We start from the raw sequence: 11,352 nt of genomic DNA on the forward strand, positions 1-11,352 counted from the left end.
ACATTTCCCTTTTTCAGTTGATGTTGCTGGTATCACTTTTACCCCCGGGTCAAAATGTAAACTATCGCCGTCATTGAACAAGCCATTGTATCGCTCTTTAAGTTAATAATAAGTTCCTCATCGGTGTTGTGTTACATTTTACCATTTTGAATATTACAAATACACCCAAACGGATGGAGTCACAGGGTGAAAGGTTGTATGAAGAATATTGAAATGAGGGAAAATTCAGGGTTGAAGTAAACATGATATCCACAATATAAAACACAGGTTTTGTTTAACAGGGCTTTATTTACATAGATAAATGATCAGTTCAACGGTTGAGGGTACGGAGGCTGGAAAAATAGTTAGAATATAGGGTTCCAGCGCTGGTTCTAGTAGATGATCTTGTGGTGGAGGGGTGCTCCCAGGCCGTATGTGGACGTGGTGTAGGAGATCTTGGCCACGGGGGCGGACAGGACCTTAGTGACGGGGGCGTGGTAGGCGAGGGGAGCGGCGTGGTAGGCAAGGGGAGAGGCCTGGTAGGCGAAGGGAGCGGCGTGGTAGGCGATGGGAGAAGCACGGTAGAAGGCGGGGGCGACGATGGCCTTTGCTGCGACAGGGGCGGCGGGCTTGACGGGCTCTGGAGCGGGGGCCTCCTCCTTGGGTGGCTCGGGGGCTTTGGCCTTTGGTGCGGGTATGACGACGTTGCTGGGCTCCATGTTGACGACGGCGTTGAATCCGTTGACGGCGTCGGCGGTGTACTCGACGGTGCGCTTAACGCCATCGGGGTCCACGACGGTGTAGCTTCCCTTCACGACTCCGTTCTCGAGGCTCTCGCTCTGGGTCTTGGTGTCTCCGGTCTCGGCATCGCTGACGTCGTAGGAGAAGTTGTAAGTGGGGTTGGGGTCGAATTCGTCGTCCTCGGCGGCGGGGGCGGCTTCCTTAGCGGGTGCGGGAGCTGGTTCGGGGGCCGCGGTGGTGGTGGCCGGTGCTTCGGCCTTCGCCACGGCGAATGGAGCTTGGTAGGCGAGGGGGGTGTGGTAGGCGAGGGGAGCGTGGTAGGCTAAGGGGGCGTTGTAGGCAAGGGGGGAGCCGTAGTAAGCGGGTGCGGTTGCAGTGATGCAGTTTTGTGGGAGTTCATGTTCCTTAAATGAAAAGCCCAATATTATTTTACTGTTCTTTAAATGAAGAACACAATGTATTTTTCCATTGTTCTCTAAGAACAGTTGGAAAGTTCATTGGGTTCTTCATTTAATGCTACTCTTCTCCTCATTTATAATACCCACCTCAATCATGTCATTATAGCCAACGATTAACGTGTAACAAATAATGATTACCTTGGACCTTTGATTTCACGCATCGTTTGAAACGGTTCTTTATTTGAAACCATTTGCATACGATTCCATTAATTTCTACGCTTTCCATTTCTTTCCTAATTCATTTTTGTAGCTATCAGGTCCTTGTCAGTGGCTCCATATTGCCGCAAAAGCGTCATGCTCTCTCTTTTTTGCCGAGTCAAATGTTTTCTGGTATAACATTCTGGTAGACCTAATTGGGAATTAAAAGGTTAATAATGTGAGAAAATTTTTGCAGCGCTCGTTGTTATACTATTTTTATGGTTTTATTTACCTCAGTATTGTACCTATTACAATTACGTCTTTGAAAATAATTTTATAGTATTTTAAAAATATATAAGGTTATGTCCATTCGAATGGTAATTATTTCCATAAATAGTTATTCAATGATGTGGCAAATGTTTTCAGCTTACACATGTCACATGTTTTTTTTTTATAGTTTGGTTTAATAGAAAATATTAAATTGATTGTTTCATTAATCTTTAAGTTTCGCCGTGAAAGAATTGACAAAGTTTGGTGCAAGAAAAATTTGCCCAGTCTAACTTAACATTGACATCTGAAGAAGTTAATCTTTATCTAATATACGTCTGCCAAAAGGCAATAAGTAAGATTTCGCCCTGGTTTGCTTGGAATCTTTTGTTCACAGCCATTCCATCATGCTATTTTATTAAAGCAAATATCTTGGGGAAAACGATGCAAAGCAGCTTTAAAATATTTACTAAACATTTTTTTCTTGGAGCTTGTATTCAGCACATGTACTTATAATTTTGCTTCGGACTAATACATACATAAATTAGATTATTAAACATATTTTATCAATCTACTCCCTTTATTTAGCAATTTTTTCTTAAGCCAAATGTTTTTTTTGACATTTACTTCCTAATAACTGTTTGCTGGACTATTATAGTTACACTTCAAGCCTGTGAGTCGAATAATATTAAGAGCAGTTTCTCAAGATAATTTCACAACCCACCCCAAATTTCTTGATTCCAATACTTGAAGTTTTTCCTAACTTTTGCGTGGAGTAAAAAGTATCCATCATTTATATTCCTTATGATGGAGTCATTTGAAAAGTAAGATAACGTTGCTTTTAGTTCTTTTGGGCTCAGATGGAGTGAGCAGCTTGCCATCAATCATAATGCAAAAACCTCCAAGGTTTTAAAAAAAAATTTAATCTAATTATAAAATAGGTAGTGCTGAGAGATTTCTAGAATTAATGACCAATTATTACAGTAAGTATTATAAAAAATAAGGTTTAAATCATTGATTCTTAAATCGAATTTGATAGTCTTCATGACATAAAAGTTGATTCTACATTATTTATATTGCTTGGAAATAATATTTTTTAACTGACATATCCCTAATAACTTTTGAAAATTGAGAACACATGGAATCAAGGTAGAGATACATGTATTTACGCATAGTATTCGTTGGCTCACTTAATGTAACGCAGAAGAATGAATATCACGAAAAAGGTTTGTAATTAGTTTTTAACAGTAATTTTTAAGATTTCAATATCTATATGCCTATTAAAGAGCTTAAGAATTACACATTCTTCCATTCTAAGGTTTTAAAAATAATTTTGCTCATAATAAAACAGGTAGTGCTGAGAGATTTCTAGAATTAATGAGTAATTATAACAGTCAGTATAATTTGAAATCAGGTGTCAATTATTAGTTTTTGCGTGAATTTCTTTATCACGATGACTAAAAAATTTGATTCTACATTATTTATATTACTGTTCGGAAATAATATTTTTTTATTAACATATCCCTGATAACTTTTAAAAATAGAGAGCAAATGGAATTAAGGTATAAATACATTTATTTACGCATAATATTCGTTGGCTCCAGTAATGTAAGGCGTATGCTTGGATATGACAAATAAAGCTCTTAATAATTTTTAGATGTTTTTTCAAAGATTTCAATATGTACAAGCATATCATTAAGCTTAAGAATTACACATACTCTTGAGATTACTTTTGCCACAGAACATTTCCCTTTTTCAGTTGATGTTGCTGGTATCACTTTTACCCCCGGGTCAAAATGTAAACTATCGCCGTCATTGAACAAGCCATTGTATCGCTCTTTAAGTTAATAATAAGTTCCTCATCGGTGTTGTGTTACATTTTACCATTTTGAATATTACAAATACACCCAAACGGATGGAGTCACAGGGTGAAAGGTTGTATGAAGAATATTGAAATGAGGGAAAATTCAGGGTTGAAGTAAACATGATATCCACAATATAAAACACAGGTTTTGTTTAACAGGGCTTTATTTACATAGATAAATGATCAGTTCAACGGTTGAGGGTACGGAGGCTGGAAAAATAGTTAGAATATAGGGTTCCAGCGCTGGTTCTAGTAGATGATCTTGTGGTGGAGGGGTGCTCCCAGGCCGTATGTGGACGTGGTGTAGGAGATCTTGGCCACGGGGGCGGACAGGACCTTAGTGAGAGGGGCGTGGTAGGCAAGGGGAGAGGCCTGGTAGGCAAGGGGAGCGGCGTGGTAGGCGATGGGAGAGGCACCGTAGAAGGCGGGGGCGACGATGGCCTTTGCGGCGACAGGGGCGGCGGGCTTGACGGACTCTGGAGCGGGGGCCTCCTCCTTGGGTGGCTCGGGGGCCTTGGCCTTTGGTGCGGGTATGACGACGTTGCTGGGCTCCATGTTGACGACGGCGTTGAATCCGTTGACGGCGTCGGCGGTGTACTCGACGGTGCGCTTAACGCCATCGGGGTCCACGACGGTGTAGCTTCCCTTCACGACTCCGTTCTCGAGGCTCTCGCTCTGGGTCTTGGTGTCTCCGGTCTCGGCATCGCTGACGTCGTAGGAGAAGTTGTAAGTGGGGTTGGGGTCGAATTCGTCGTCCTCGGCGGCGGGGGCGGCTTCCTTAGCGGGTGCGGGAGCTGGTTCGGGGGCCGCGGTGGTGGTGGCCGGTGCTTCGGCCTTCGCCACGGCGAATGGAGCTTGGTAGGCGAGGGGGGTGTGGTAGGCGAGGGGAGCGTGGTAGGCTAAGGGGGCGTGGTAGGCAAGGGGGGAGCCGTAGTAAGCGGGTGCGGTTGCAGTGATGACACCACCTCCACCGATGAATCCGGCGTTGGCCACTGCCACGAGGGCGAGGAGGAAAATCTAGCGAAAGAAAAGTTCGAAGGAATCTTTAAAATAAATCGAATGGTTTTAATAAGCCGAAAATGTATTTCCCTATATAGGCTACCTTGACTTTATTTAGAGCATTTAAATGTTTCCTGTGTGTGATTAACCAAGAAGGAATATACCTTAGCGTCCATCGTAATGATATTTATTCTTAATTAGATTATGCTAATGGAGGTACAGCAGGCTATATAAATAATGTATGATATCAGTGCCTCCAGGAATTTTAAAAATCTCTATCTGGACGTGTGCGAGTCCAGAAAGCCAATGTGGATGCCTATTTGGCTCTAATTTATTATCAGTCACCATTTCGGTAGGTCAATAATTTCCAATAGTTTCCCGTTCGCTTTACTCACCGTGACTGCCATGCTATTCACTGGGAAGAGTTTGTTCCACTGTTCTGTCTTCCCTTCGCCTTCTTTTATATACTTGGGGGTTATCCCCTCCTCTGTGTCTCCAACCACTCTGAAAAAAATCTTCCACCACGCCCATTCACCCCCGCGTCTTTCATCTTCATCGGCATTTGAAGACTCCTGTCCGAATTTCATCTTTTGCAATCTCCCTCGTGACGTCTTTCGCTTGTATGTTCCACCGGTTTTGAAAATGACCTCCCCAATACTCGTCCTTGGTCCAATCGGTATTAGTTGTCGCATTTGGCGTTCGTGGCTCCCATTAATTCATCTTCATATGCTATTTATTTAACCTCGGCTACAGTGATATATTCCCCCTTTAGTCTTACAATAAGGTGCCGTGTCGTATTTAACATGAAATGAAACATACTTAATTTAATACTTTCATAGTAATTTGTATGCTCTCCGCTCGCATTCGTAGTCTTCATTTTTATTACCTTCGAGTAAGAAATCTTTCCAAGATGCCATGTATGTATTTTTTTATATTTTTTTAGTGTCTTGTTTAAGCTTGTTTGTTTTAATCTATAATAGCAGTACTTTCACGGTTAATGTCTTTCATATTTATGTCTTTAGGCTTGCAGTCTCCTAGTTTGACTTAATCTCTAGGCCATATGTCTTATTTTTTTCTGGATATTAAATTACTTGCGTTATAGTATTTTATTGTCTCTATATTTTTAGTTTTTTTTAGATATAACATTCGTAGAGCTTCAAAGTATTCACAGTTTCAAAGGGGATGTAGTTGTTTCTTTAATTTTAATGAAAATCCACCCCGGTATTTCCGTTAATGAAAAGTTACCGTATAAAATATGTAGTATTTTTTATGACGAACTTATTCTTGCTTTTTCCCCCTAATTTCCCAAGTCATAACGAAATAATTTCCGGTAACCATTTCTCATTATTTGTCTCGACTGTGATAAAAATTCTGACGCCCTATTATTTCAAGGAACTAAATTGCTTTCAGTTTTCATTTTGCCCACTAGTTCCCATCAGTATTAGTATTCGAAGATTAACTTACTTCACCCCTTCACGTTATCCTTTTGAATTATAATTTTGTTAATTTTTGATATATTTTGGGTATAGCTTCGTTCTTTTTTCGTTTTAATAAGTTCTACCTCGGGCTTACTCCTTGTGCCTTCTCATCTCATTTACTTAATTTTCTTCAGTTGGCAGATTATTCTGCCGTCGTTTTCATGCACGTTTCGACCAGTACTATGTGCAATTGTCCCCTCGGTATTATCAAAGGTCTTCCCCAAGTCAAAAACTGCCGTAAGCAATATCTTGTAGATTTTTGTAGTTTTTGTCTATCAACATCTTTAGATAGTGCATGACTATCTCCTATCCTGTATTCGTCTTAACTTTATAATGGCCTCCCGACTATCAGTCTTCAATATCTCTTGTATTCGACTGGTTCTTTGTGTTAGTATAATGGATATATAAGATACTAAAGTCAAGTGTCGGTGTGTCACTCATCTCTCGATTCCCGTTTTCTTCGGTATTGTATTTACTAAAATGTTGTCGAAATCCTTTCACGAGTTTGCTTTTTCATAGTTGTCTCTCATTATTCGAAACAGTCTTTCCTTGGCTTTAAACTCGAGCATCGTGGTAATTAATTCTCCCCTAATTTTGTGTGCTCTGAGCGTCTTGTGTATTTGTGTAGGTCTTTCAATGCTCCGGTGATTTCACTCTTCACCTAACTAGGGCCATGGTCGCCATCGTTCATTCCCATCTGCCAATCAGCCATCTTCCAAAGCTTCCTGACCTCGGTTTAGTTTTTTGATGTTTTCTTTCCTTGCTTTTTCTGTGAATATTTGTCGCAGTATACTCAAATTTGCACCTTTGGCCTCTAGACATATCCTCTTCCTCTCACAAAAGTAGTTTTCCCGTAGCTGTTTCGGTGTTTTCGATATTTACCTTCCTACGCACCATTATCGTATATATTTATTTCGCTTTCGTCAAATTCCAGCATTTTTGATACATTATTTTTCTTCCTTACACTCCTTATATTAGTTGCGTCACTACGTTTCATCAAATGGCCAAACGATGTAGCGCACTTCTTTCATACGCTTTTACTACCGGCGGAACAAATTCACTCTCTTTCATGGTCAACAATAGTTCTACCAACCCTATCTCCTGCGTCATGACCGCAGCATTCGCTGTTTCTAAATCTGTGTATATACTCGTAAACCGAAGTGGAACTTCAAAATTATACACTTTGGAGGAGTACAGGTTGGCACAAAATAATTTGAGTAGCCTTAAATTAATACTTTTTTATTAACTCTTCATTCTTAAACAACCGATGTATCCCTGCGTCTTATTTTCATCATAAAACCTACCATTTGTAACTAAAATCTTATAAAAATGTTACATGTAATATTCTGATTTTTTTGATATTTTTGCGTTAAATCCCAATATACTTGAATTGATCCCTATTAAGTTAATAAAACACGTATATTGCGCGACATTTCAGAAATTTTAAATTAAGTAATCTATTATCTACAGTCCTTAATTTAGAACAGTGTATTCCCTGATATGCATCTTCTACCCTGATACGCTGAGATTGGTCATCACTTCGAGTTATATCTCTTCTTCGGTAAATTGGATTATGTTTAAACTTATGTATTCGATGGTTTCTAGCTCAGCTTTGTGGGGGTTCAGGTTCATTAAATGAAGGGCGCAAAATTTTTATTTGCACACTATAAACTATGAACATATTAATTTTTTTCATTTTTCTCTGAAAGCAGTGGAGGAATAAATTTTGTTCTTCATTTAATGTAAATCTACTCCAAATTCATAATTCACTCTAAAATCATTGCATCGTAGCTAACCGATTCACGGATAACAAATAATATTTATTATAGCGGTTGAATTCACTCATCGTTTCAGAGGATTTTTTATATGATTTTATTTACAAAGGATTCCATTATATCTACCGTTTCCATATTTTGCTTCGTTATTTTTGTGGCTTTCATAAGCTTGCCATTGCCTCCATATTCCACCAAAAACGTCACGCTCTCTCTGGTATGCCGAGTCAAATGTCTTCCGGGATAAAATGTTAATACTTTGACCTAATTGGGAATCTAAAAGTTGAAGCAAGGGAGAAAAATTCAGCCAAGCTCATTGTAATACTATTTTTAGGTTTACAAATTTTAGTCCAAGAATGCTTTTTCCAGTCTGAATGAACATTGAGATCTGGAGAGGTTTATCTTTACCTAACGTTCTTATGCCAAAAGACATTGAGTAAATCCTTGCTCGTACTCTTTCGAGCTTTTTGAGGTCTATTTTAGTATTTTAAATAATTGGTATTCTGTGAATCCTTTGTTGACTACCATTTCATTGAAAGGCATACTATATTATTAATGGACATATTTTTCGGAATACGATGCCAGTCAACTTTAAATTGAATCATAAAAAATAAAGTTTTCCTTTATTCATGTAATTATGCTTTCGGTGTTTAGTCATATAATTTTGCTTTCGATTACTATCTGCGCTAAATCAGATTATTATTAATATTTACTCCATCTTCTCGCTTTATTGTGGCAACATGTTCTTTAAATAGAAGTTTCTTTTATCACCTCTATCTTAATGCGAGGGTTACTTATCATATTTTCAGCCTAATGACGAATAGACACTAATTTATTAATAACAATGGCTTTATTAATTTTGGAATTATTCTCCGTGATAACTGATACTCTTTTGCATCCACTCGTACCAGTTTTCGTAACACTTTTTCCACTGCGATTGGTGTATCTCCAAAACATGGTTTTTAATGCATCAGTGGCTTCTTCAGGCGCCGAAAATTGTTGGTTAAGTAATGTTTTTGATAAACGGGACCCTTCAATTAGACGTCGTTGCCAGACAAATACAGGGTTCGTCCGGAAAATAAGTGTACTGAGCTCAGGAAAAAAAATTTACTACACTTTTACATATCTTAAGCTAATATTCCTCAAAATAGGACCCTTGTGAGTCGATACACTTGTTCCAGCGGCGTTCCCATTCCTGGAACGCTCCCGCTAAGGCATCATCGGGAACCTCTCGAAGACACGTCGTCACGGCCTCTTTGATGGCGTCCAAAGTCCCGTATCGCGTTCCTTTCAAACTCCTCTTTATCTTCGGGAACAGAAAGAAGTCCGGTGGTGCCAAGTCCGGGCTGTAGGGCGGGTGCGGCAGCGTTGCCACGCCGTGCTTGGCCAAGAAGTCCGACACGACAAGCGCGGTGTGAGACGGCGCATTGTCGTGATGTAGCCGCCAGATGTTTTTGATCGTTGGCCGGACGCGGGCGACTCGTTTTCGAAGCCTGTCGCGCACTTGGACGTAAAATGCAGCATTTACAGTTTGTCGTTCAGGTACAAATTCGTAGTGGACGGCTCCCCTTTTGTCAAAAAAGACAATGAGCATCGCCTTGATCCGAGATTTGCTCATGCAAGCTTTCTTTTGACGGGGTGATGATGGGGTGTGCCACTCCGCACTTTGTCTCTTCGACTCCGGGTCGTACTCAAAGATCCACGTCTCGTCACCCGAAACAACGTTCTCTCAAAAATGTGGATCATTTTTTGCAGTGATCCGCAAGTTGTGTCGCGATTTCCAAACGATTGAGTCTTTGATCATCACTGAGGACTTTCGGCACCAACTCTGCACAAATTTTTCGCATCTGTAATTGCTCCCTAATAATCTCGTGCACTATTGTTTTTGGCACATTACACTGCTCTGCTATCATCCGAACACTAAGACGACGATTAGAGTTCAGTACATCGCGAACTTTTCGCACATTTTCGTCGGTGAGTGTCGTTGATGGGCGTCCAGGCCGTGGTTCGACGTCGACCTCTTCTCTGCCCTCCACGAACATCTTGTGCCACCGAAAGATCATGTTTCTGGACATGGCTGACTCCCCGTAAGCCTGGTTAATCATACCGACAGTTTCGGTAGACGATTTCCCAAGCTTTACCGCAAATTTGATGGAATGACGCTGCTCCAAAAACTTCGGCATCGCGTTCCGTGACGTGGGTGGAGCGTGGAGGTTCGCGTTAACAGAGCTCCTCACTAAACCACAGCTCAGAGCCGACTGCCTTTTTCAGCGTCGCTTGCCAACATACACCCCTCCAATCGCAGCCCGTCAGAGCGGTGCTGGGCGCGCCTGGAGCGGCGGGAAAAAATCAGTACACTTATTTTCCGGACGAACCCTGTAGGTAGTTGTTTTATACGATCTGTGAGGGCTTGCATTGCTTTGATGAAGAATAATTCTTTGTTGCCGCTTCTTATTCCGTATTTCCGCAAGCATTTTGGCAAACAAATGCTTGTGTACCATTCAGAATTCACAATTCTATGTTGCTTAAACGATACGGTTGCGGCATTTCGCGTTATTCCGAAGAAGGAGGCGATCATTTTTTTCGATGTACTTCTTGCACGAATCACTTTTATCGGATTTGGCTCGTCTTGGAATACCCATACAGTGGATTGCCGTTTTGTTTCGCGCTCATACGCCTAGGTCCAAGATTCGTCACCTGTGTAGATGTTAGAAACAGATATTGATGCACCGCGATTGTATTCGTTGAACATTTCTTTGCACCAATTGACACGAGCATCTTTTCGAGCTTCTATCAACCTATGCGGGATCCAACGCGAACAAATTTTTTTCACAGTGAACTGTTCATGAATATCTTATCGATACTCGTCATACTAATCCCCAAGGATGCCTCAATCTTACAATAAGTCAAATTGCGATCTTCCTTTACTAATTAATCTACAGCACCTATATGCTCTGGCAACCCAACTGATTTTGAACGACCTTCACTACTTTCGTCGCTTACCAAACGGCGGCAAGGATGGTATTCGTTATACCAGTGTTTCACAGTGGCAAAGGATGGGACTTCGTCGCCAAAAATGGAAGTAAGTTGATCAATGCACTTCTGTCTTGATAATTCATGCCGAATGTAAAAAATCATAACATGAAAGTGTTCAAGAGGTAACTCCATTTATTCGCTGACACAAAATTTTCGAGTCACCGTAAAGATTACACGTTATGATCAAACGACAAAATGCTTTGAGTTGGGTCAGCATTAAAGGGCCAAACTTTAAGATTGGAACCCGAGACGGCTCCTCAAGCACGTAGTGTTGTCAATGCTCGAAATATAAATAGCAACCCTTATCACTGTTTTCCTGAATTTTGTGAATAAACTTCAGGTGTTTGAGGTGAATGGTATTTAGAGCAATCTCACAACATAGCTTCTCGATTAATTCCAAATTTCTATTTTCAATTCCTTATGTCTTTCCTTACTTTTCCTTGGAGTGGAATTAATCCATCTTCCTTATGATGAAGTGATTTGATTTGTCACATAATGTTTTTGATGATGATGTCACATTTCGTTTTTGGACCAACATTCTGGAAGCTAAATTAGATTATTAATCATATTTTATCAATCTCCTCCCATTATTTAACAATTTTTTCTTAATTCAAATGTTT

General features: G+C 40.4%; 2 protein-coding genes across 2 annotated transcripts; both read right to left on the minus strand.

Annotated features, from left to right (window-relative positions):
- Positions 1-371: 371 nt before the first annotated feature.
- Positions 372-1,274, minus strand: LOC139689346 (cuticle protein 21-like). Its single transcript, XM_071586460.1, has 2 exons — positions 1,266-1,274; positions 372-1,124 (listed from the first exon to the last, which is right to left on the minus strand). The coding sequence occupies exons 1-2, from the start codon at positions 1,272-1,274 to the stop codon at positions 372-374; spliced, it is 762 nt and encodes a 253-aa protein (XP_071442561.1).
- A 2,422-nt stretch (positions 1,275-3,696) lies between these two features.
- Positions 3,697-5,033, minus strand: LOC139689425 (cuticle protein 19.8-like). Its single transcript, XM_071586579.1, has 2 exons — positions 4,842-5,033; positions 3,697-4,464 (listed from the first exon to the last, which is right to left on the minus strand). The coding sequence occupies exons 1-2, from the start codon at positions 5,031-5,033 to the stop codon at positions 3,697-3,699; spliced, it is 960 nt and encodes a 319-aa protein (XP_071442680.1).
- Between the last annotated feature and the right edge of the window lie 6,319 nt (positions 5,034-11,352).

The sequence above is a fragment of the Hetaerina americana genome, unplaced genomic scaffold, assembly GCF_022747635.1.
Source record: "Hetaerina americana unplaced genomic scaffold, ioHetAmer1.1.p SCAF_1, whole genome shotgun sequence".
NCBI classification, from domain to species: domain Eukaryota; kingdom Metazoa; phylum Arthropoda; class Insecta; order Odonata; family Calopterygidae; genus Hetaerina; species Hetaerina americana.